This window comes from Alternaria ventricosa (genome assembly GCF_023758065.1).
Source record: "Alternaria ventricosa strain BMP 2768 chromosome Unknown scaffold_18, whole genome shotgun sequence".
In the NCBI taxonomy this organism is placed as follows: domain Eukaryota; kingdom Fungi; phylum Ascomycota; class Dothideomycetes; order Pleosporales; family Pleosporaceae; genus Alternaria; species Alternaria ventricosa.
In genome coordinates, this window is record NW_026055698.1 from 155,628 (window position 1) to 180,651 (window position 25,024).

General features: G+C 52.3%; 10 protein-coding genes across 10 annotated transcripts; 6 read left to right on the forward strand and 4 right to left on the reverse strand.

Annotated features, from left to right (window-relative positions):
• Positions 1-1,633: 1,633 nt before the first annotated feature.
• J4E93_008748 (uncharacterized protein) lies at positions 1,634-4,651 on the forward strand (the record flags this gene model as incomplete). Its single annotated transcript, XM_049346646.1, has 1 exon — positions 1,634-4,651. The coding sequence occupies one exon, from the start codon at positions 1,634-1,636 to the stop codon at positions 4,649-4,651; it is 3,018 nt and encodes a 1,005-aa protein (XP_049196066.1).
• Positions 4,652-6,407: 1,756 nt separating this feature from the next.
• On the forward strand, positions 6,408-7,289 carry J4E93_008749 (uncharacterized protein; the record flags this gene model as incomplete). Its single annotated transcript, XM_049346647.1, has 2 exons — positions 6,408-6,494; positions 6,831-7,289. The coding sequence occupies 2 exons, from the start codon at positions 6,408-6,410 to the stop codon at positions 7,287-7,289; spliced, it is 546 nt and encodes a 181-aa protein (XP_049196067.1).
• Positions 7,290-7,965: 676 nt separating this feature from the next.
• Positions 7,966-8,621, reverse strand: J4E93_008750 (uncharacterized protein; the record flags this gene model as incomplete). The annotated part of the gene is made up of 4 exons (XM_049346648.1): positions 7,966-8,147; positions 8,197-8,392; positions 8,447-8,468; positions 8,614-8,621. The coding sequence occupies 4 exons, from the start codon at positions 8,619-8,621 to the stop codon at positions 7,966-7,968; spliced, it is 408 nt and encodes a 135-aa protein (XP_049196068.1).
• A 234-nt stretch (positions 8,622-8,855) lies between these two features.
• On the forward strand, positions 8,856-10,297 carry J4E93_008751 (uncharacterized protein; the record flags this gene model as incomplete). The annotated part of the gene is made up of 3 exons (XM_049346649.1): positions 8,856-9,440; positions 9,491-9,742; positions 9,794-10,297. The coding sequence occupies 3 exons, from the start codon at positions 8,856-8,858 to the stop codon at positions 10,295-10,297; spliced, it is 1,341 nt and encodes a 446-aa protein (XP_049196069.1).
• A 402-nt stretch (positions 10,298-10,699) lies between these two features.
• On the forward strand, positions 10,700-12,087 carry J4E93_008752 (uncharacterized protein; the record flags this gene model as incomplete). The annotated part of the gene is made up of 4 exons (XM_049346650.1): positions 10,700-10,872; positions 10,934-11,213; positions 11,264-11,649; positions 11,955-12,087. The coding sequence occupies 4 exons, from the start codon at positions 10,700-10,702 to the stop codon at positions 12,085-12,087; spliced, it is 972 nt and encodes a 323-aa protein (XP_049196070.1).
• A 2,012-nt stretch (positions 12,088-14,099) lies between these two features.
• On the forward strand, positions 14,100-15,357 carry J4E93_008753 (uncharacterized protein; the record flags this gene model as incomplete). Its single annotated transcript, XM_049346651.1, has 3 exons — positions 14,100-14,214; positions 14,270-14,667; positions 14,716-15,357. 3 exons carry the CDS (start codon positions 14,100-14,102, stop codon positions 15,355-15,357), a joined length of 1,155 nt encoding a protein of 384 aa, XP_049196071.1.
• Positions 15,358-15,610: 253 nt separating this feature from the next.
• Positions 15,611-16,543, reverse strand: J4E93_008754 (uncharacterized protein; the record flags this gene model as incomplete). The annotated part of the gene is made up of 1 exon (XM_049346652.1): positions 15,611-16,543. The coding sequence occupies one exon, from the start codon at positions 16,541-16,543 to the stop codon at positions 15,611-15,613; it is 933 nt and encodes a 310-aa protein (XP_049196072.1).
• A 1,132-nt stretch (positions 16,544-17,675) lies between these two features.
• On the reverse strand, positions 17,676-19,223 carry J4E93_008755 (uncharacterized protein; the record flags this gene model as incomplete). Its single annotated transcript, XM_049346653.1, has 1 exon — positions 17,676-19,223. The coding sequence occupies one exon, from the start codon at positions 19,221-19,223 to the stop codon at positions 17,676-17,678; it is 1,548 nt and encodes a 515-aa protein (XP_049196073.1).
• A 956-nt stretch (positions 19,224-20,179) lies between these two features.
• Positions 20,180-21,210, forward strand: J4E93_008756 (uncharacterized protein; the record flags this gene model as incomplete). Its single annotated transcript, XM_049346654.1, has 2 exons — positions 20,180-20,453; positions 20,504-21,210. 2 exons carry the CDS (start codon positions 20,180-20,182, stop codon positions 21,208-21,210), a joined length of 981 nt encoding a protein of 326 aa, XP_049196074.1.
• Positions 21,211-21,825: 615 nt separating this feature from the next.
• Positions 21,826-22,876, reverse strand: J4E93_008757 (uncharacterized protein; the record flags this gene model as incomplete). Its single annotated transcript, XM_049346655.1, has 3 exons — positions 21,826-21,903; positions 22,003-22,752; positions 22,871-22,876. The coding sequence occupies 3 exons, from the start codon at positions 22,874-22,876 to the stop codon at positions 21,826-21,828; spliced, it is 834 nt and encodes a 277-aa protein (XP_049196075.1).
• Between the last annotated feature and the right edge of the window lie 2,148 nt (positions 22,877-25,024).

The following is a 25,024-nucleotide window of genomic DNA, read 5'->3' on the forward strand; positions in this document are numbered from 1 at the left end:
ACGGATCGATATCAAGCCGCGATAGTGATGAGCCGGTGTTTATCCCCGTCAATAAGTCCGCCTTGAAGTGGCAGCCTAGAGTGATAATCAAGGCATATCGCTCTTCTCTTATCTTTACACATCCATTCCAGCTAGTGTAGGATTTTGCTTGTGCAATAACGTGCAGCTGTTGCGGCGTCGCTCTACCATTGTCTCTTGTTAGTTTAGCGCGTTGATTTCACGTGCTGTTCAGATCTCCAAACCATTGCGCAAGGTCTCTGTGCCTTTTTCTTTGCACAGCTATTGCCAAGCGAGCGGACTTCATCATGAACTGCTCTCTCATCTCTGACAATGCCTTCGGTCCTCAGTATTGCGACAACTTCGACTTCACACTAGTCTTCGAGCAGAGTTGCTTCCAGATTGCGCCGTGTGCTTTACTACTCCTCGCGCTCCCTATCCGAGCTTCTCAATTGCGACGACAAGAAACGAAATGTGCAAGATCGTGGGCGCGCCGTAGCAAGCAAGCCATCATATCGTTCCTGGCTCTGAGCCAGTGCGCTCTCTTGGTTTCCTGGGCCCTTGCAAAGGATACTAGTCGCATCGCTGTGGCAGCGGCAAGCTTGTCCTTCTTCGCTTGCTTGGGTCTACTTTGGCTCTCTTCCGTTGAGCAAACACGCTCAGCGAGGCCCAGCGACATCATCAGCGTCTTCATCCTCATCTCCATAATCTTAGATGTGCCACAAGCTCGTACTTTGTGGCTGCGTCACCGCTCAGACACGGCCGTCGTGACCACTTTCACCGCTTGCCTGGCCATCAAGATTGCCATACTCTTCCTCGAAGCGCGGTCCAAGCGGCCATGGCTGCTTCCACCGTATCGAGCTTACGCGCCAGAGGCACTTGCAAATGTATTCGACCGCACTGTGCTTTGGTGGCTTGGTCCGCTCTTTCTCCTCGCGTATCGGAAGAACATCAGATTCGAGGATTTGTATGCTATCGATCGCAGTCTGTTGTCCGAATCAGTGGAAGAGCGATTCATGCAGTATTGGTCACGCTTCCGTAAGCCAGGCTTTCATATCCTTTAGGCCTGCTTCTGACGGAATTAATAGGCCAATACAACATCAAAAGGCGCCCTCTACTGCAAGCGATGGTCTTGACAACCAAGTGGAGTCTACTTGCGACTATATTACCACGTCTCTGCCTCAGTGCTATGAAGCTCACCCAGCCTCTTCTGATTGACAAAATAACGAAATGGCTTGAGGATGAATCACGAGACCATGATACCGGGAAAGGCTTGATTGCGGCGACGATGCTAATCTACCTGGTCATGGCCCTCTTGACTGTGACGTACAGAAGGCAGGCCGATCGATTTCTCACTACGCTGCGCGGGATTTTCATCTCCGCATTGCATTCGCAAAGCTTGGCCCTTTCCAACACCCAGCTCTCAGATGGTAATATGCTCACGCTAGTAGGCACCGACGTGTTGCGCATCGGCATGAGCTTGCAGCGAGTCGGAGAGATTTTTGCTGCCCCGTTCGAAATCGTGGGTGTCGCAGCATTGCTAGCTCGTCAAAGTGGTGTTTCTTGCATTGCCCCAATTGCAGTGGGAGTGGCAGTGCCCATCATCAGTGCCCTCAATAGTAAGCGAGGACTGCCGATGCAGAGGATCTGGCTCGATGCCATTCAGCGACGCGTTGCATACACGACTGCCGTGCTTGGCTGCTCCAAAGGCTTCAAGATGCTGGGGTTGACCGAGTTTCTGTCTCAACGGATTCAAGCACTGAGAGTCAAGGAGCTTGCTGACTATGCCGGGTACCGGAAGTTCGTCGCAGTCAGGGAAACACTCGCTTCAGTGCCCAATGCCTTGGGGCCTACTCTTACCCTCATGATGTTTACCCTGATCAATGGTGGTGACAAGCTGACTCCGAGTGTGGCGTTCAGTACTTTGTCGTTGGTCTCGCTTCTGTCCGCGCCGATACAAGAGGTGGTGTGGGCCATTATTGACCTGCAGTTGGCCCAGACGAGCCTTTTGCGCATTCAGGCCTTTCTGCTTAGCGACGATGGCAACAACGTTGAGCCCTCGTTTGATCTAAACAGTGCTTCCTCATCCATTGGGATGACGGCGATGGTTCCAAATGGCGTTAGTCTGACCGATGCGACAGTATACGCTGGTGGCGATCCTCAACGGCCTATCCTTAAAGACATCTCCCTAGATCTACAAAAAGGATTTTTCACCCTCGTACTCGGACCAGTAGGATGTGGGAAGTCAACTCTACTTCGCGCTGTCATTGGCGACATGAAGCTGGATGGTGGTAGTCGCACCGTTTCGAGACATTTCCACTCATTCGCATTCTGCTCTCAAGAACCCTGGCTGCCCAACGACTCGATCCGGAACATCATCATTGGAGAGTCCGACTATGACCCGATTTGGTACAGCACGATTGTGAGCGCATGCGCGTTGTCGACCGACATTGCCCGATTTCCGGCCGGAGAGCAGACAGCGGTAGGTAATAAAGGCATGTCGCTGAGTGGCGGGCAGAAGCAACGTCTTGCCCTCGCAAGAGCGCTCTATTCGCGGATCCGTGTCTTGGTGCTAGACGACATTTTCAGTGGCCTGGACATTACCTCCCTCAAACATATTGCTGGATCTGTCTTCGGCTCCTCTGGCGTAGCCAAGCGGCATGGTCTCACAGTCCTCATGACCACTCATACCGCCACGTATTTTGTCCAGCAGGCTGATCGAATAGTCGTCCTGGGAAACGAAGGCAGAATCGTTGAACAAGGGTCATTCGAGAAGCTGATAAGTAATCGGAACAGTTTCCTCCATAGCATCGAGCTTCGAGAGGAGGAGACGGGCAATCCGCAAGAAGGGCCGAACGATGCTGTCGAGATTCCGGCGACTTCGGTCATGGGGTCAGACGATGCTCTAGAGTCTCCCTCGGCACGCCGGACCGGAGAGCTGTCGACCTATGCATACTGGTTCAGATCATTCGGATTGAGATTATCTCTCCTGTTCATGGCCGCGACATTATTGGCAGGATTCTTCTGGAAGTTTATGGAGATTTGGGTTCGATGGTGGTCTGATGCAGAAGCATCGCGACACTCTCTTGGGTACAGGATCGGCTGGCATATTGCGTTCGCGCTGCTCGCATTGCTGTTCGATTTTGCCAAATTCTGGACCATCCTCGTCTGGGCTGTACCTCACTCATCAGCGCACCTCCATCAACGGATCTTGGACAGCGTAATGAACGCCCCATACTGGTTCTTCTTCAAGACGAATTTGGGGTCTATCGTGAACCGCTTCTCCAACGACATGACTTTGATCGAGAGCGCCGCTGCCGGTCCCATCTTGCAAGCTTCGGAGAGCCTTACGATGGTTATGGGCAGCGCAGCGTTGATACTGGCCGGTTCGAGCTACGCCAGTATCACTCTACCGTTCCTGCTTGTGGCGGTGTATCTCTTACAGCGATTTTACCTCCGCACATCGCGCCAGCTCCGTCATATGGATCTCGAAACACAAGCGCCTTTGGTTGATGCGATCCAGGAGACGATGTATGGCGTTTCAACCATTCGCGCCTTTGGATGGCAATCTGCTTCCCATAGGAAGTTTATCAGCCTTTTGGACCGTTCTCAACGCCCGCATTACCTTCTGCTGTGTATCCAACGATGGTTGGGCCTCATGCTGGACATTCTGACAGCTGTGATCGCCACCGCTGTTGTAGCGCTAGCTGTCAGCGTGCCGTCGACATCATCTGTGAGTTCTCTAGGTTTAGCTTTGCTCAATATCTTGGGATTTAACGGTCAACTCTCCACTTTGGTTGTCGCGTGGACAACAATTGAGACGTCTGCCAGTGCCGTCTTTCGCTGTCAGAATTTCGAAGAAACGACTCCAAACGAGCAATCGCCACTTGAAGTCGCGAAACTGAATCAAGACTGGCCAGCAGATGGGAAGATCGTCATCCAAGACTTGCGCGCTACCTATACTCCAGATGGTTCAGATGTTCTCAACGGGATCAGTCTTCGTATTGCACCAGGAACCAAAGTCGGTATCTGCGGCAGGTCAGGAAGTGGAAAATCATCTCTTCTGCTCTCGTTCTTCCACATGCTGGAGAATATCCCGAGGGACAGTATTTACATCGACGATGTTGATCTTACTACTGTTCCTCGAAGCTCAGTCCGGGAACGCCTGACGGCGATTCCTCAAGAGACACTGATCATACCTGGTTCAATGAGGGAGAATATGGACCCTTTGCAAAAGGGAAATGTCGACGAGATTAACTCAGCTTTGGAAAAGGTCGGCCTCGCTTCATCGGTCGCTGATCGGGGTGGTATCGAACGCAACATGGCCGATATTGGTCTGTCTCAAGGTGAATTACAACTATTCGCTGTTGCCAGGGCACTTCTACGCCCGAGCAAGATCCTAGTGGTAGACGAGATGACCTCTTCTATGGATTCGTTGTCAGAAAAGGTGATTCTTGATCTTGTGCGAACCGAGTTTGAGGGCAGTACAGTTGTAGCGGTTGCGCATCGGCTGGCTACCATTGTCGACTTTGACACAACTATAGTCTTGGACGCGGGACGCCTGGTTGAGTCGGGGCACCCCCATGAACTGCTTCAGAAACCGGACGGGCAGTTCCGGAGGATGTGGGACCAGCAGGAGTCGCAGGATAGGTAAGTACCAATAGTTGAGTAGCTGACCCATATCCAAATGCTCAAACTCAGACCCAAGGCCGGGACATATCCTGCTCTTATCATCTTGTTACATCTATCACAGTCTGTGACGCCGTTCGTGCTGATAAGTGATTTGTAGCCTTGGACCAATTCAGGTAATGGAGCTCGTCCCAAGATACACAGTCCATGGCACCGCCCTGCATCTTGGTAGAAGTAAGCCAAGCCCTGATGATGCGACAAACCATCCCAAACTCGAGGAAGGTATCGGCTGCTGACCTGCTTCTATCAGTATGCGTCTTACCGTCCCACGCGCTGCCGTGTAGCTGCCTTCTTGCGCAACAGGTTCTGCGCCCATCTCCTTATGCACAAGAACGCATGTCGTCAAACTAGCCTCAACAAACGACAACGATCATCGATGAACCGTCCTCGCTTAGCCTGTCGATCCGCCACACTGCATAAGCACGTGAAAGCCGCCGTTGTGGTGAAAAGTGGCGTGCTGTCTTTATCGCATCCTTCCCGGCAGGCCCACCTACTCAAGAAGGAATGCCGATTATCGAGGTTCGGAGGAAGATGCATGCCGCGGTTCCATCGGGGCTCGGTAGCAGCTGATCCAAAGCGTTGTGACTCGTGATAGCCAAGCCATTGAAGAGCAAAGACGAAAGGAGATTTTCTCGTGAGCATGAGCCGCAACGCGTGACATGCAAGCTCCGCATCGGCGCCCGATGAGTAAGCGCGCTCAGCATGTGCGCCAAAACACGATTCGTGCGCTTTAGCAACACGCCAAACCTCGTCATCCACTTTCACATGCTTTGCAGGTTTCTATTCTCATTCAGGACCCAGAACGGCCTCAACACGTTCCACCGTATTGATATCGAGACGCGCGCTGTCCTGCAATCCTGCTGATGCACAGGAGGTATCTATGCGGCACGTATGACGGAGCCAGTTCCCGTCACCGTTCAATGGCAGCGCTGGAATTGTCGACGTGATAAGAGAACCCAATTGCGAGGCGAGGACTCCTAGCTGCCATGCACGATGCCAACCGATCCATGGTAGGTTTGCGGCAAGCAATTGGACCTTTCGCGATAGCTGACGCGGAAGCGGAGTCGGCGTACCGTATCATCGAGACGCGACCGATAGGACAAGAAATGCAAGCCCGACATATGCGTGTATACAGGGCGGCCAAGCTGTTTGAATATTTCGCCAACAGGAGAGGGGCGTGGCTGACCTTATCTGACGTCGCCGCGTCGTGAGTGGCCAAAGCGTCACGTCTTTCACATGCCAGGCGCAAGCTGTACGCCTTGCAGGCCAGCTCCTCAACGCTCAACGGGCGCGCGATAGAGTTCGAGAAGCGGGGCAGACATGAAGGCAGCTTGTTGCGGCTTGCTCTGTGTAACGACTGACTTGCATCGACTTCGCACGCTGGGTCTCAACGGTCGAGACGAGAAGCGAGGCGAAAAGTTGACTTTGGGTAGTGACGTTCTGGTAGGTCCCCGCGTAGATTGACATGGCGCTTGTCGACGATAGCCACTTTCACATGCCACTGCATCTGCTTCACCCCAGCCCACTGAACCACGCCCTTTTCAGCAAAGCCTCCCAACCAAATACAGTCACATCATAGCGCACAGCCGTATAATAAGGTCGACCAGGACCCTTTTCTGTCTTGCTCTACGTTACTGCTACTCCTCCACTGCCTCGCAATCCAACAATTCTTCTTCCACCACAGTAGAACCTGCAACACTGCATATCCACTACTACGATTAATGGCACCACACGCAACTGACGACGGCAACATGAGCTCCCAGGCGCCTATGACTAACGGCGAGACGCCCAGCTCAAAGGCTTTGTCGGTATGTACTACTTACTTTTCTTCTTCGCATCACATCCGGAAAACACGTCTCTTCACAGACATCATGGATCACTTTGCTGCGATCCAACGATGATTGCGGACCGTCGCGGGGTGTCGAGCACCTGGGAATCGCAATCTACTCGGACCAGTAACACGGCGCACGAAACCCACGATGCAGGCGCGGAGCTTACGGCCCAGCCAATCAACCCAGCATTCCGCGACCCTTCTTACAGCATGAACCCTACTTCGCGGAAGCCGTCCGAAAAGCTTCCGCGGAAACTACCGCGACTGCATACATTGAGATTCAATAGATGAACATGCAGCTGACAAACTCCAGCATCTCAACTCCTACCCCGTAGTCCACGACAGCGTCGAGACCTTCAAATCCAACCCCTACGGCTCGCGCGCCCTCAACCTCGCCAGCAATACCTACAACTCGGTCGTTGCACCCTTCCACCCCTACCTGCGCACACCGTACTCCTACCTCTCGCCCTACCTGGCACGCGCCGACCAGCTTGGTGACTCTGGCCTCTCCACTCTCGAGACACACCTGCCCATCGTCAAGGAAGACACCTCAAAACTCAAGGAGTATGCGTTCTCGCCCGTCACATATGTGCGAAGCACCTGGGAAGACGAGTACAAGAAGACGCACTACAACAACGGTGTCGTCAAGATGGGTGTTGCGACAGTCAGCTTCGAGCTCAGGATGGTGAGCGATGCGTGTGACGTTGTGCTGGGATACCTGAACAAGGGCAAGGAGCAGACGAAGAAGAAGGTCGATGAGGTTAAGCAGTAGAGTGTGACTACGATATGGAGGGCATCTCGGGGTGTTTGTACGATGAGAAGCGAGGTGATTAGGGCTCGCTGATCGGAAAAGCAAAGGCGAAGGGGCGTCCATCAGTATGGCTTGTCGATGTAGCGTCGAGTACTTTTCTTGCGCCTGCCTGCGCGCCTTTCCTTCAAAGATAGACCGGTTAATGACATGATATCCCTTCTGTTCAATCGATTGATGTTCACTGTGCACTGTATCAGCATGTGAGTCGAACCAACAAGGGCCTAGACGGCTTCTTCGTAGACGGGACCGAGGCCGTCTGCTTCATTACATCGTCGCACGTGAAGGTAGCAATACGGGGCGCTCAGGTCGTGGCGTGCATTGGCTCGTTGTTTCTCTTCGGTAGTGCTAGTCGTTTTAATCCTGCATTGTCAGCATAAGCCTCACTACATCATCAGTATCATCCAGTAGTAGACAGAGGCCAACGTGAAAATCATGTTCATTTCATGAAGTTCGTGAATTGAGCCGGATGCCTTGAGCGGATGCCGGATTTTTCATGCTTTGATTATCAAGCCGAAATACACGCCTGGACGGCAGGCCGGTTTTGTAAGGTCCTGTCATCTTATGATATCCACCGCTCATGCAGCATCTTCCGTATCAAATCATGCCCATCTGCGCCCAGCCGTAACCGAAGGAAAGCTTAGAACTGTAAGGGAGTGAAGAACCACCTGTTCTTTCCGGACTGGTATCGCTCCTCGAATGCCTTCTTGACGGTCTTCTTGGCCTCCTCCCGTTGCGAGACCTCCTTGAATGTGTCGGCGGAGATGACGCCCTTGAGGTTCTCGAGCTCGATGGTGTAGCGGGTGGGCATGATGTGGGTGTCTGCATCTATCAGCGTCTGCCCAACGAGTGCGTCCTCATGTCCACGTACAGTTGACCTGCTTGACGAAAGGCTTGACCTTGCTCTTCTTGGCCTGCTTGGTCTTTGACATGCGGCGGGTGACCTTGGAGGGGTAGGTCTCGATACCGGCAACGAGCGCGTGGGGGAAGGGGTGCGACTTGGTGCCGTTGTCAAGTGGTGAGATGATCACGCACTTCTTTCCGGCGTAGCGGCCCCGGGTGATGATCTAGGCGGACTGTGAGTGAGTGCGACGGGGGGGTTTCGAGCGATTCAAACGTACGACAACGCGTCCGACCTTGAGGCTGCGGGAATGTTAGCAGCTGTTCTGTCGCATGTTGTAGGCTTTCCAGGGTGCGATTATTGGCGTCCCGCAGCGCAATTCGGGGAGCATCGCGGGGCGCCAATTTGTATCGCAGAGAGGATCGTGTGCAGCATCGGGGCACTCACAACTTCATTTTGGCTGTTGTCCGGGTTAGTGATGGGGTTCTTGGTCCTGGAGTTCGAGGTTGTCGCCAGAGCAAAAATGGTGTGTGGCATGTCGCTTGATCCGATGAGTTTGGCCGGCGCCGCCCCACATTAATTCTTAGCGCCAAACACGCTGGTTGGCTGGCCCCGCCGCAGCCTCTAGGAAATCTTGAAGACCCGCAAAGTTCGCGACGGGCAGTCGACACAGCTGGACAACCACCACCATGAAGATCAAAGCCCTCAGCCGGTCCACGGCGTCCACCCAGGCCCCCGGCTCCAGCGTCGCCAAGGTCACGCGGAACCTCGACCCCAACCTGCATCCGTTCGAACGTGCGCGAGAATACACCCGAGCCCTCAATGCGACAAAAGTCGAGCGCATGTTTGCGCAGCCCTTCCTCGGCGATTTCGAGCCTGGCCACGTAGACGGTGTATACTCCTTCGCCAAGGACCCCAACTCCCTCGAGCACTTCGCCAGTGGCAGTGGCGACGGTATCGTCAAGGTCTGGGACTTTACCAGCAGGGAGGAGAAGTGGCAGGCGCAGGCGCATGAGAACCTCGTCAAGGGCATGTGCTGGACGCGAGACAAGAAACTCATAACCTGTGGATCAGACCGCCAGATTCAACTGTTCGAGCCGTATGCGCAAGCCTCGAAATCGGCGCCCAAAGCAACATGGCACGGCAACTCAGCCTTCACCTCTGTCTCGCACCATCGCTCGCTGCCGACCTTTGCTGCTGGATCCAGCTCCATCTCTATATACGATACATCAAGGACGTCAGGGGCTCCCGTTTCCAACCTCGTGTGGCCATCGGTAGGTTATCCATGCATAGCAGACTCAAGGCGTGTACTAACAATCAGTAGGCCATTGACACAATCACGGACGTCAAATTCAACCAGGTCGAAACCTCGATACTTGCATCATGTGCGACCGACCGCGCTATCATCCTCTACGACGCTCGCACCAACTCACCCCTACACCGCACTGTGCTCAACTTCCCCGCGAACTGCATCTCCTGGAATCCCATGGAAGCCTACAACTTCGCCGTTGCTTCGGAAGACCACAATGGATACATATTCGACATGCGCAATATGAAGCGTGCGCTGCAAGTCTTGGTAAGTCTCCTATCTGGAGGTTGAGCCAGGATCATTACTAACACCGAATAGAAAGGACACGTTGCCGCAGTCATGTCCATTGAGTTCTCTCCGACAGGAGAAGAGCTCATCACCGGTTCCTACGACCGATCCATAAGAATCTGGGAGCGATCAAAGGGTCACGCTCGGGACGTCTACCACACCAAGCGAATGCAGCGCGTCTTCTCCGTCGCATGGAGTCCCGACAACAACTACGTACTCAGCGGATCCGACGATGGCAATGTCCGCCTATGGAGAGCCAGAGCATCTGAGAGGCAGGGCGTCAAGTCGTTCGCACTGAAACAGAAGCTGGAGTATGACGCAGCGCTCAAGGAGCGATACAAGCATATGCCAGAGATCAAGCGCATCGAGAAACACAGGCATCTGCCCAAGACTGTCAAGAAGGCGGGTGAGATCAAGAACGAGGAGCTCAAGGCTGTCAAGAGGAAGGAAGAGAACGAGAGGAGGCACACTAAGAAGGGCACAGTCCGGAGAAAGGCAGAACGTGAGAAGATGATCTTGGCGAGAGAGCAATGATAAGTCAAAAGAAGGGTTCAGTACATGTTTTGCATAGCGTTGGCGTTCTTGGTATTCGGGTAGAGGACCTGCGGCACTATACGATGCATCCGAGGGTGTTGATCGTAGTTCAAAAGATATAGGATATTCAACTTCATCATCCTGCTTTTCCAGGAACAATTACTTGCGTTGATACTGATGCTCTTGGATTGCTCATACACGTGACATCGCGTGATTGCGTCATACCTCGGTCTAACAGCTACCCCAATGTAATCCACAGGACGAAAGGGCGCGAAAAGTGACATTTGACCGAGATCAAACAGCATACTTTACTATCCGGTCTAAAACCTTCAGATCCCTCCCAGTTGCGCCTTTATACTCACAATCAGTAATATACCCATCTGAGCCGCCCAGATCGCAAACATGGCATCTAGATCCGCCCTCCACATCCAAGACACCAAGTTTAACGATCTTGGTCTCTCAAAGTCCACTTTGAACAAGGAGAAAGTCTGCTGCTACACGCGCTCGCTAGAGAGCGCCAGCGACGATAATCCCATAATCGTTCTTATCCATGGATATCCGCAATCGGCTTACATGTAACTTTCTCTCATCCCTATCACTGCACTTCATGCGTCGGATGACCTGACAAAAGGCTAGGTGGCGCCACATGATCCCTCTTCTTCCATCCAAGGCACCGCTCTTCGTTCCGGATCTACCTGGGTACGGCGCTAGTGCACCGATTGCGAAGAACGATAAAGTGAGTATAGGGACGGCGGTACTCGAAGCGTTGAAGACGGAGGTCAAGAAGAGTAAAAGTGGAGATGGGGATGTAAAGGTTGTGCTTATTGGGCATGATCGTGGAGCGAGAGTTGCCCACCATGTTACTGTTAGCGGGGTTGATGGAGTGAAGATCCTGGGTGTTTGTTTGATCGATATCGTAAGTTTATCTCTGATATATGCTACAACAGATTTTTGCTGATTTTACAGGTTCCGACCTCCACACAATGGCAACACTTCACCTCCCCAGCCACTGCAGCAAAGGAGATAACAGGCTACTTTCACTGGCCTCTGCTCGCAAACGTCGATTTGGCGACGCGTATGATCACCGCCTTCGGCCCATCCAAATGGTGTCAAGAGATGATCCTACGTTGGTCTGGAAAGAGCAATGCCGGTATCGAGAAACTGAAGGCTAATGACTCGTTGACCGTCTATGGCGATTTCTTCAATCAGGAACATACGCTGAAAGCTACTTGCGAAGACTACAAGGAAGGTGCTACGACGGATGTTGAAAGAGAGGAGAAGAATCAGAAGGAGGGAAGGAAGATTCAAGTGCCGTTGCTGTTGGTGTATAGTGCGGCGAGTATTGGAAGTAGGTTTGACTTCCCGGATGTGTGGAAGGATTGGGTTGGTGAGGGAGTTAAGATTGATAATCATGGGTTGGGAGATGGGGTTGGACATTTTGGTGCGGAGGAGGCGCCTGAAGAGTGTGCGGAGGTTGTTAATCGCTGGCTTGGAACGGTGGTTTAACAGTAGTTGAATAACTATCAATCTCCTTGGCCCTGCGCGTCACACTCCGTTAGGCCTTGCCGAGATACGCCCGCAGTCTTTGACGGAAGATGTAGATCGTAACTCTGTTCATCGAGACTCTTGACTGAGTCGCATAGCTGACTAAGGATAGCAAACTCGACCTTCAATTTTACGCTGTAACCAAAGCCCTTGAAGCTACACCAGACACCCCAAAGCGCCATATATTCCAGGGTTATGGTGCAAACATCAATGAAGATGATGAAGACATTGGCCAGGAAGAGTAATCGAACTTTTCGACGGCATCCTTTTCTCTGAAGGGTCTCTCCCATCCGGCATATGCGCACTGCCGCCACTAAGTACACCACAGATATGATGATCTCTTGGGTAGTGAGAACGTCAACAGATATCCGTTCCATTATTACGAACGGCTTGTAAGACGGGTCGATCGCGTCATTCTTCACTGCCTGTGGATCCAGTAAGCACGACGTCTTTTTATCCTCTGCCGGACTCACCAAAAGCGAAAAAACGAATTGAGGCCCATGCATGCATAAGCCATTGACAATGATCATGCACAAAATGAGACGCAGCTTCCAAACACTGCGACACACAAGGTGCAGCCGTGACCAAAGTACCAACGACTGCCCTGTGACCATTGCACTCCACCCAAGCCCGATGCTTGCGGTCACCCCGTAAGCATTTAGGTGTGGAGCGAAGATCATGAGAAAGACGTTGATTTGATAGACAAGTACTCCCAGAGTTGCTACGAGCAAGCAGTAGAAGTACTTACCAGACCAGCGCTTGAACGTGAGGAATATGGTGACTAGAAGCTCAGCGCCGTTAAACCTATTAGGGGATTAGTTTTCCATGCGCACGAGAATAGCTTGCTCACTGACCATGTCATCCCCGTGAGAGCTATGAACACGACTACATCGAGTGTCGAGCTCAAAGGCCCTACTACCAAGGTCTGCTGCGCGGATTCCATCAAGTAGAAGCTATTAAAGCACGCTGAGTGAGTGCAGAGTAAGATCGTGAGCGCTGAATGAGGGACTCTTGATGCGATGCTTGAGAGCTTATCCCGAAGGCTGGCACTGGTCAGGCATGATGATCATTGCGGCGCAGACAATAATAGTCAATAATACAACGCTTGAGTAACACATCCTTTCGGTAGATATGCATGGAGCCAGTGACGATCGGTAGACACCATGCGTGGGATTCCCTCCTTTTGGAGTTGCGGCGTGGAGTTCTCGCCTGGGGATTTTGTTGTCCAATCACGGTTGGGAATGGGATTATGCGGCACAGACGGCTCTGGTAGATACAACGAGGTGACGCGTATTATCATGCGGATTACGCGCTGTTCAGCAGCGTGACAACCTTCGAATGACGCATAAGTTGGTGTAGTGGAAATGTCGTGGGGTATCGAAGTGGCGGGTGTGGCTGACGAGTCAGCGGAGGGAAGAGAGTGCCGTCCCGGGCCGCCTTGGCAGCGCCTTCGCTCACGCGAACCCTCTCCTGCTCGACACGCTGTCGCCCATCCCTTCCTGCTCCTCAGGCCAGGCACGAAAGCGTACGACAGACTCGATCAAACGAATAACTACACTAAATCCACCAAACAGCCCCAACTACATGCTTGTATGGAAGCAATGTTATTCCCAAGCGATAGCCCCGCCGCTACGGCGCTCTGCCGTGTAGGTCTGCATCCTTCAACTCAGCGCGTCGAATGAGCGACGCAGTAGCGTAGCGACATGTGCAGCCGATGGGCTAAAGTCCGCGTTCAACTTGCCGACATCTGCGGCACAGCAAAGGCAACATGGATCTGCTCCACGGCCAGTACCTCATGAGGGTTAATTGACGGCATGGTCCAACGCGCACGCCTCGTGCTTGCTACCTCCCCAGTCTTCGTCTCCCCGCCTCACACCCTCCACTCGAGTGCTCGCACGAAGAACCGATCACTATGCTGTTTCCGACTGTTTTTGCTTGGCTGCTATGCGCCATCCATGGCTCATCTGCATCCGGGATAGACGACCTGAGACTCGCAGTGTCTACGTTGAACACGCGATTATCGAAAGGCGCCACTATCACGTTTCCATGGGATGCTCGTTGGGATGACCTCCAAGTCCGCGGCTCGTCCCCACGCGTATCCCCCGATTACAATGTGGTGGTCGAAGTAGCAACAGAGGCAGACGTGCAAACCACCGTGGCATTGGCCAATCGTTTCGATATTCCATTCTTGGCCGTTACAGGGGGTCATGGGTGGACCAATACGCTCAACAGACTGTCGTTCGGTATCCAGATCAACATGCGGAAGCTTAATACTACGACACTCAGTCGGGATGGCGAGACTGCTGTCGTCGGAGGCGGGACGATGCAATACGAGATCACCCGCTCCCTGTTTGCCTCGGGCAAGTATGCTGGTGAGTTTGATCCAGTCTCTGCAGACATACAGCCACTTACTGTTCCTCTCATCAGTCACAGGACTTGCAGAATGTGTGTCAGTAGCCGGGCCACTGTTAGGTGGCGGCCACAGTCTACTCCAAGGTCAACACGGCTACTCTCTCGACGGTCTGGTCTCCGCACGCGTAGTACTTGCCAGCGGTAAAGTTATGGAAGCCTCTCGGACAAAGAATGCCTACCTGTTTTGGGCCCTGCAGGGAGCAGGTCACAACTTTGGCATTGTCACAGCCCTTCAAGTAAAGACCTACGACATCCCTTCCAACTGGACCGTCTACTCACTCGTCTTTACCACCGACAAAATCGAGGCGCTGTTCAGCTTGATCAACGAATTTGAAGAGCCGACTATAGAACGCCCGACAAAGTTGGCGCTCACAGGAGTGTTTGCAAGGATACCTGCCGTCGATCCTGTCAATGTAAGCAGAGCCCGGCAATATTTGTGCCAGATACTGACCCTTCACTAGCCTGTCGTAGCATACACTATCGCATACGAGGGTACGGAAGCGGAAGCTGAACCTTACGCCGCGCGTTTTATAGCGATCGGTCCTGTATCTACTACACTTTCGACAGACGTCAACTACGTAGAGCTATACACGGTCACCGGAAACAACCTCGGAAGTCAAACTTGCTGGCGCAATGAGAACATTGCAGGAGCCGGAGTTTCTCTACCCGCCTGGGATCTTCAGGGTGTCCGAGAAGCATTCAAGATATTTGGGAACCTTACGGCCGATCCTCGCTTCAATACATCTGTCACCCTACTGGAAAACTACGGCATGCAAGGCGTACGGGCTATTGATACAGCTTCCAGTGCATTGGCGCCCGAAGAACGCGAGTATCCTGTTCTTGCTTCGCCGATCTTGTGGTGGGCCGGCGACGATGCGCAGACGACCAAGGATGCATATGCATACCAACGTGCGATACGCAATGCGCTATACATGGGCGTGGACAAAAGCAACAGGAAGCGACACTGCTATGTCAATTACGCTAACGGAGAAGAGAATAGGCCTGAGATGTATGGGTACGATGCTAGGCTCGCTAATTTGGTCAAGTTGAAGGGTGAGTGGGATCCGAAGAACAGGTTTGGGTATTACAACCCAATAGTGTAGGAAGGAATGCATTCACAGTAGCAGAAGACGAAGTATTTTGAGGACGACTTTATTACTAAACTAAACGCAAGTGCGGCGAATGATGGTGCCAGGAGTAACTCGCGTCGAAAACTAGCGCAAACCGCAACGCCAAACCTCACCCGGGAGCAACTCGCGTCGCAACCCAGCGCCGAATGCAACCGCCAAACCTCAGCCAGGAGCAGACATCGCATCTCTCCGCTGCCAAAACAAACACAAAAGTCCGGCGAAGCGACTACAGCCACTTCCAAACGGCCTCGTCATCCCCACTCGCGACGCTGCCCTCTGGATCCCAGTCGAAATCCTTTGCCTTAGGCGGCCACTGCCCCTGACACTCCAGATGCTTTGCGATAGCATCCTCCGTCAGCTCCGCCCCTGACTTCTCCTCCACCTCTCCCTCGACCCCTGACAACTCCCCCTCCCCCTCCTCAGCGGGCAGCGCGAAGGTCCTCGCAGCGTCGTGAAGCTGCTTTACGGACATCTTACAGGCATTGTCGACCTCTACGCGCGCTAGCCCCTTGCTGGCGGAAACTTTGGCCTCAGGCCCAAACTCCGAAAAAGTGTGTTTGGTCATCTTCCAGACGGTGACCTCTTTTTCAGAGGCGTTCTGGTCGATTTCTTCAACGGTATGCTTGCTAGCAGTGACCGTGAGGTGTGTGTGTAGTGATTGTCGGGTTTTTCGCTCACCCGAAACGGTTTCGGCATTGTTGAACAATCCCGCTTCGACGCAGGATTGGCCGACGCCAAGGTATTCTGCCTCCTCTGCCATGTACAGCCTGGCCAGGCGCTCAGGCTGGGTGCAGGCGATGTGGAGGCGTTGTGTGGCTGGTAGTGCGTCGCCAAGTACACCCCAGATGTCTGTCCATGTGATATTGAGGGTGGCGGACTTTGATGGTTTGATGACGATCTCGAGGATCGTGTTCTCAGGATCTATGGCCAGATCTTCCCAGTCTTCTGGGCCCCAGATGGGGAATTTTTGGTGAGAGGAGGACGACGCTGTGGCCTGCGCCTCCTTTGATGTGGTGAAGAGGGCGGCTGGTGACGAAATGCTTGTGACCATGTATTCGTCTTCGTCGAATTCGACGGTTGCTGTTGTGGCCATGCTCGCTTGCCAGACGGCGTCGCGGAGCTCCTTGGGTAGTGTTGGGAAGAGCGTAAAGGTAGACATGGCGATGGTATTGGTAGTGATGTAGTAATGGTTTGTCTGGCGTACTGGTATGCGTACTGGCTTTGTCTGAAGCGAGTTCGGATTGATATGGTAAGATGGGATGAGAGAATAGTTCTGATGAGAGAGAGAGGGGGGAATGGGCTGCCTTTTATTCAGACTCAAAGCGCGCTAACTGCAGTACCGCACTACTCGACGGCGAAAAGTCATAAGGTCGTCTATGTCTTTGCTCCACTCAAAGAGTCCAACCAGCACACTATCACGTCACTTGAGTCATCGAGCTACCCTAACACGACGTACCGAATACATTCAGCGCATCGACCAAGAACCGAGACCCGATATCACAGCTCGGAGGTACTCGCCGCGCCATTAGATGTCTCTGGATACATGATTATATCGCAAAAGCCTTCGGCCAAGAACCGATACCCAAACTCACAACCGGAGGTACTCGCCGCATCACATAGAACTGTATTACGCAAGCGTTCGACCAACGATCGAGACCCGATTTTCCAGCCCGGAAGTACGCGCCGCACCATATGGTGTCTCTGGATATATCGTTATCTCGCGAAAACCCTCGACCAAAAACCGAGACTCAATTTTGCATCCCGGAGGTTCTCGCCGCACCTCATGTTGTTCCTGGATATGTCATTATATTGCTCAGAACTTCACGCAACCACTCTAGACCCATAACACTAGATAAGAGATTCCTGCGATATGGCACGGGTGCAAGAGTTCTCAAGTCATATGATGGCTCCCATACTTACTCTGCGACCACTCGTGATGGCTTGTGGTCTCAGCATAGGCAACGCCCGCTCTGCGACCCCCGTAGTTTACCCAGCTGCCCAAAGCTCAGCCGATTACGCATAGTTTACCCGAAGCTATGACAAGTGCGCGATGCTGTGCTCAATCGTCTTAGCGCTAGCAGCCTGGTTTGAAGACGTGTACACATCGCGCTTGTTCAAGTTTGTCAAGACACCTGTTCGATACATCATCCGCTTTCTCATTTGTTAAATCCGTAAGATATCTCCTATCACTATCTGCTAGTTTATATTGCTATTTTGGATTGCAGTGTCTGCTCAGGTATCCTTTTCGGTCACTCCAGTCCGGATGTGCGCACGGTTGTCTGCTGACTAACTTATCTCCGCTTCCACATACCCTGCTCATGCAGACCTTCCCATCCCTTTTTCCATGCAGTCGTATCCTGCACCTTCTCCACCTGAAAACCACGGCTCCGAGCCTGTTCATAGATTGAGTCATCAATGTCGAAGTCTTTCTGTCGCTCTCCTTCGTCGCTTTCGCTAGCGTCGCCATCGTTGTGCTCATCTGGGTATACGGACCGGTCGTTACACGGACTCTCCCCAAGCTTGATGTTCTTTAAGTTTGGCCATTTTGTTTGGTGATCCAGAAGATGCTTGAGGTAGCGCTTGGTCTCGTACCTCGAGTCCATGATACCGATACTCTCGATCGTGGCAGGTAGATGACAAGTTCGGAATTCCTCGTTCGCAGAGAAGAAAGCTTCCTGTGGGGCATTGAGATTGCGAAGTTTAGGTAATCCAGCAAGCCTGGTCATTGGAGATACATCGCGAGTATACTCCAACATGATCATGTACCTGACCAGATCTTTGAGGGCGGGCTCAACGTCCAGAGTCAGATTTGTCAAGCTGCGGCTCTCCAGATGCGCGACAATGTGCGCGAAAGATCCTCGTGGAGTGTTGTGGGGATTGAACCTGCCATATGGATCGATAATAGTGCGGTACAGAATGAAGAGGTGGGTCAAGTTTGTAAGACCACGGACAACGCTTCTCATATGACCATACACACCCTGCCCATGAGTAGCTTCGTGAGAGTGAAACGCTTCAAAGTCCGCTTGAATGATCAGACGGGTCAAACTCGTAGAAACAGTTCCGCTAGGTGCGATATACCACATCATCTCGTCGGAATTGAGGTAATCGTCGCAATAGAAAGCGTCTTCGAATAGGTTGATACTCGCGGCTTCCAGTCGGGGTAAACTTAGCCAGTTGCATGGTGGGTAACCATTTGTGGTCAGTCGAGTCAGGCTAGAGAGACCCTGGAAACATTCTGCGAATTCCTTGTGTCTGGCTACGTCGTGGAACAATTCTCCGAATTCCCCCCAAACGACGTTTTTGTAGTTGGCATACAACTGTGAGCCCCGGTTTTCCAGTGTGAGATCACTGAGAGCCGGGGTGATACACAAGATGAGCTTGACGAGAGCGGTGTCTACGCCTCTCATCAGCATATCTTCCCAGCCAACATTGTGGAGCGTGATATCGTTCCCTGACTCGACAGTGCTCGCAAACGCGATGAAGTGGGTTCCAAGCTCCGGAATACCGCAAGTACACCTATCATATCGATGATATTCTCTCGAAGACACACAGCTCTCAAGATGCATGATTGGTTTGCCGGACAGCTCGATGCTTAGTTTCCGCACTCTGCTCGCAAGATCATGTCGCTGCAAGAGAGTACGCGCGAGACGCGCGAGACCTTGTCTCTGGCGTGGATTTGTGCAGACTTCCGTGTAGAAGACTTCTTGTGCAATAGGTCGTAGCTTCCGGCAACTCAACGCGAGGTGAGTGAGATCGCTGTATCCGTTCCTGGTGTAGTCTCGCAGACATTTGGCGACTGCGAGCAGGAGCTCGTCTGGGAGACCACACAAGTCAGTCATATCGACGAGCGCGCGTGTCTGAGGCGTGGGGTAACGATCTCAGGTGAGATGAAAGAGCGATAGCCTGTTCAGTGCTGGAGAACAGGAAGTCGCGAACAAGCCTAGTCTCGACTGGGTAAGCTGCCAACGCGCTATCAGCTGACTCTTCTCTCACTTGCATTTGCAGATGTCGCAAGCTCGAGCAGAGTTCACTCACTGTATATCGCAGAGTTATCTAGTGGTCGCGCTATACTCTCTGTCAAAGCCCGTACAGCACCAGAATGGGTCACTACCAGATAACTTTGGAAATCAAAGCATCACAGGATCTCCATGTAGCGCGCCAACTTCCTTCCACCTCCGACAATGATTCGATCAACATTGGAGAGTAGCATTAGTTCAACTCTCACATGCTAGCTCCGCACGCGTTCATCCGTTCATCTCTCTTCCCTACAACCGATGTTACCAGCTTTCGAACATAGTCATTCTCAGCGCCTAGATATTGCAGTGACCTCGTTGCCAAATGCTTGTTCATTTTAGTCGCATTTGATTGTGCAGCTGCTTCGTGTGATTTCCCCTCCTTCGTCACACATGCACTTGCCTTCGATAACCGTTGTGTTAGCTCCACTCACCACGTTCGCTCCTGACGCATCTTTTTATCACAGTCGAAGTTACTATACATCCACTGGCCCAGCTGCTACTGTGTTAAGTTCCTTCACCATAGCATCTCTTGACAGTATTGAAGAGGCCTCATTTGACTATACCCGGTGGGTCTGTGACGGCTAGCGTGTCCGTCCATTGGACAGTGAGCGCCTTGGCAAGGCCGCTAACCTGATCAACCGTGCCACCAGCCAGGCAGCCATCAGCCTAGGCCCGATACTGCAACCTCCAAGTTGCGGTACATAAACTCTTGACGCCCTCTCGACAGCTTTCGCGATCATCTACCATTTATCTCAAGCTACGAAACTCGCGCTGTTCCAATGGCGTCTGATCCTATTCCTCCACCCTCCAACTTTCAGCCACAAAGCCCGCTGTTCTATGTCATACCTGGCGAGATCCGTAACGAGATCTTCCAATTGGCGCTCATGCAGGATGAAGACAGCGCAGCAGCGTATCCGGAAGACTCGTACTGGTACCGGCCAGGTTTCTCAGGTCCGCTCAAGGGCAGCAGTGCACTTTTGCGCACGTGCAAGCTCGCGTACGCGGAGGGTCAGAAAGTGTTCCTCAGAGAGCTGGAATGGGCTTTTTGGTTTAGTACGTTTATGCGAAGCCTGTGACGTTACCCCAAACTGATCTCGACGCAGATCGGGGACCTGATGGCCGCACATGCACTCCAGCGTGCGAAAGGTTCTTCCGCAACCTAACTCCACAAGCCGTTCAGTCACTCCAGAAAGTCCGTCTTTTCACCCAGATGTTCTGGCTCGAAGAAGGCAATCAACTGTTCTACATCCTCAGCATACCTCAATTCCGACCAACCCAGCTTACTATCACCATACGATACTCCGATTGGTGGTTCTGGGAAAGCAATGAGCCACTGAGTATGGAAGAGAAGTGGCTACGCTACTTCGAAGGAAACCCCGGCTTGCGCGTACTGAGGGTTGAGTACGAGACGCTCAGTTGGAAGAAAGCGGAGATGATGCGCATCATCGAGCGCAACAAGAAATGGAAACTACCTGTACGAAGAGAAGGCGGCAACTTCCAGAAGAATGAGCTCGAGGGATATCTGAGCGCTGAGAACGCTGAGCTGAAAGAATGGACTTGGAAGGGCCCAAGCAAGCTGGATGGACAAAGCTGGAGTCACCACGGTACCGAAGATAAGGTCGAATACGTCGTCGTCACAGATACCTGGAAGTTTGTGGAAGGCGAACTCACCGAGAAAGAGATGGAGGGCCGATTGACCACCATGATGCGAGCACCTCAGTTGACGCGGGCCGAGGTGGACAGACGCCGCAACATGGGCGCATGGCGTGGGAGACTTCGGGAAAGGAAGACTACACAGTATGCAGCTTAGTCAAAGACTTTTGCTTTACTGCAGGTAACCTGTTCTTAATCACTCTGCAGCGATTACTACACGGAAATTTGACAACTACCACCGCTGCCAAATCTTGTGTCTTATAACACGTGTTCAAGAGCCCTCTCCCCTATGATTGCGTTCAAAGTCAATCTCGATAGATTTCAGCGCTCGATAATCCTCAACTCCAACTTTTCTGGTTGTCTGACATGAAGTAGCAGCGGGTCTGCACATGAGTCCCGCAAGATACTCATCGCTTTCTGCTTAGCCACCTCCACTTTCTCACCCTCTCCACACACCACGTCAACCCTGACCTTTCTCAGAACGCTACTCAACACACTGCAAAACTCCACTTGACTAAATTTCATTCCCGGACAGATTCTCGGGCCAGCACCCCATGCGAAGAACCCACCACCATTCGTTGGGTGCTTGAGCTCTTCGGCAGAGAGTATACCGGGTAGCGCTGCCTTGCTACTGGCGGCGGATTGCCACTGAATCCAGCGCTTCGGATTCCACGTAAGCGGGTCAGAGAAGTTGGCGGACGAGGTATGAGAAGCCCAAGAGTTGAGCATGATTTGAGTATTGACTGGGAGACGAACAGATGCCGTACTTTCCTCAGAGTTTGACCCAGTCGTTGGAATAATACGTTGGAGATGTGCAGGGAAAGGCGAGCGCGGAAGAGGCGGTGAAGGACTGTAGAGACGTAGCGTTTCGTACTTACAATTCTGTTAGCCTACGATCATGCTTCGCGCAACAGTAGATGACCGGTGTTGATGAAGAGTGAGGACGTACCATGACGGCCATAACCCTCTTCAGTCGCGGGAATACTCTTGCATACTCCATCTCATCAGCTGCTTCATCTTTCAATACTTCATCCAGCTCTTCCACTACCCAGTCTTGGATCTCAGGGTACACAGCCAGTAAAGCCAATGCATGTGATAGCGTGATAGACGTAGACTCTAGTCCACCAACCGTGAAGATGAAGATATTGCCTCTGAGCTCAACATCCGAGAGTTTGGACTTCGACGGTCCACTTTCATTCTTAATTTCGTCGTTGGCCCTGACCAGCGTGCTGATGAGTGTAGCAGCTTTGGGTTGCCCGCCGGCCACTTTTGATCGCTCCCTTACGACAGTTTCGTCCATGTATTGCCGGAACTCACGCATGGCAAGTAACAATCTCTTGGTACTAGTTGGAAGTAGCGATCCGAGTACGGGCGATTTGAAGAGTGGCATGATACTCTGTATAGCCGGAGAGATCGAAGTACTCATCACCTTTACGAGTGCATCGCGAAGTGACAGTTGGTGACTTGATGTCGGTTCATTGACTTCTGTATTCTCGAAAGCGACCGAAGAGATGACGTTGAGCGCCAGTGTACTGGTATCCTTGATCATGCTGTTTGTCCTTCCGTCTGGTGATGAGAGCCAACGCTCGATCATGTTGTTCGACTGTTGCAGAGCTTCGTTCCACACCGTGGCTGAGGCTCGCTCGTTGAAGCATGGCGCTGTGAGTTTGCGATGACGGATCCAATCATCGCCATTTGACTTTTTGCATTAGCTTTTACGGTCCTGAGTACGACGAAGATGAGGTGAACGGCGAGTTTCCAGAGCATAATGCACATACCGTGTCAACATTTTGCCCGAACGTGCCCAAGATCTCTACAGCCATGGTCAATTTCCTCTTCCAGTGTTCTATCACACATCATCGGACTCACCATTCACATTATCAGGCTTTACATAACCCCTCCAATCCTTGAGCACATGTTCAATCGTTTTTGAGTCAATCGTACATAGCACATTATGCCCTGGCGCCACCACAACGAAGCAGAGACCAAGTTCTTGATGTAACTTGTCGTTGTCTTGCCAGCAGCATGTCCAGTCGATGGCCCTGAACCACCGGTATCTTTCTAGGTACGTTCGGAATAGACTGGCTACTAGCTGCCATTGCAGAGTATATGGGGTGACAGGACTTATGATGATGCGCAAGCCAGACTTACGTGCGCACACGTGATTGCGATAGAGTTGGTACAGCGGATACGTGATAAAGAAGTGAGCGAAGAGGCAAAGTATCGTTGTGATGATCATCTTAGCAGGATTTGGTCGATGATGTGAAACTATGATTGACTACTGGCACCTTGGTGTAGCCAGATTTTAGAAGACACTGGATATGTGTGATCTGGGTGTCTGCGCACCGAGATTGCACATCACGCGGGGTCACACATGCATCGTGCTTATTGAGGCAGGCGCAACCTGATGTTCAACGAATCAATGTCAAAAAGTCGGCTTCATCCGGCTATCGACTTTTCACTTATGCGAAGATACGAACTATCAGACAGAGATAATCGCATAGCAATAGAAGCATGAAAATGCAATGCGCACGCGCAGCGCGCATGCAGACGCACATCACACACGTGATGTCATCCTACTCTACATCACAACCTCCACGAGCAAGGCTGCAGCAGTACAATCCTGCCACATCTGAGACACGAGCAAGCCTGCGCATGCACGCCTCACCGAGGCACGTCTGCAATGCAGGGTAAAGGATACCGAATGTGTCAAAACATGCAGAGCCGACCCGCGACGCACGTCAATTACTCGACAGGAGGGATGCGCCCGTCTTGGGTTGAACATGGCATCGTGGACATTTGCAACATCGAGTGTTTGATCTCCAACATGTGTTCGCAGGAGATTGCGGATGGGTATTTTGCTGGTTTCACCGTAGTAACAAACTTGTATGTTTCAGGCTTTAGCCTGGCTTGTTTCATGGATCTGGTAGGTGGGTGATTCGGAGTGGGTTGGGGAGAAGCATTAGCCGGTCGCGCTGGATGATGATGTCGCGATGAGAGGCGCGATGGAGCCGAACGTGTCGGGGGATTGTCAACTTTCCCGCGAATTGGAATACAGTTGTCAACAGTAACAGTGATGTTGTTCCCACAGTTATTCCATATCGTTGATGTCAACAAAGGCAAGGCAATGGGACCCAATGCGTGCATATGCGCATGCTGCATGTACATTTGAGGCGGAACTGTAGGCACGCGTGGGGAGCAGTCGGTGGTCGACACCCGACATTACCGTCTGCGATGCGGGGTCAGAAGGCAAAGACCTAGTATTGGTGGTTGCAGGGTGTGTAGACGTAAGTATACATGCGAGCTGAAAGGTAGCACCACGCTATGACACCTGGTACCGTGGTTCGCATAATGCGAACCCAGCCACAAGGCAGGCGCAGCAAAACTCAAGCAACTTCAACATGACTAAATGAACTACCAAGGTGGACTGCAACACGACCAATGCGTGAGTTCTCTCGGCCCGCGATGCATGCAGAGATTTTCGTACCAGATCAGCCCATGTTTCCCAGCCACCCCGGCGTATCCCGGGATGGCTGGTTGAGCACGTTCTCCTCGGTGTATTCGGATAGCGATGGAAGAGCTCGAGCATCCTGTGTGTGGACCACCGTTGACGCGTATCTAGCTTTTAGCAACGCTTTGGCGTATATAGCCCGGGCCTAGGCGTCATAGCCCGTTACATTCGGTGAGTAGTCCGTTCGCATAGCCACGGATTGGAGGTTCGGTCAAAAGCAGCTCGGCCTGAAAGTGTTTTTGCTTTGCTCGGATACGACAACACGACCCGGTAGTCTTGATTTTGATTACCTATCGAAACGCACTAGACGATTCGAAGGCACGAAGGGAAGGCGTAGGTGGTAGAATATCGCGCGATGCTCTGGTCCTGTGTAAAGACCCTCGGATGGAAGCTCTAGAATGCCGTCATATTACCGACGCTTCTGAGGTATATTGGCCATGCTTTTAAGCGACCGTGGTGA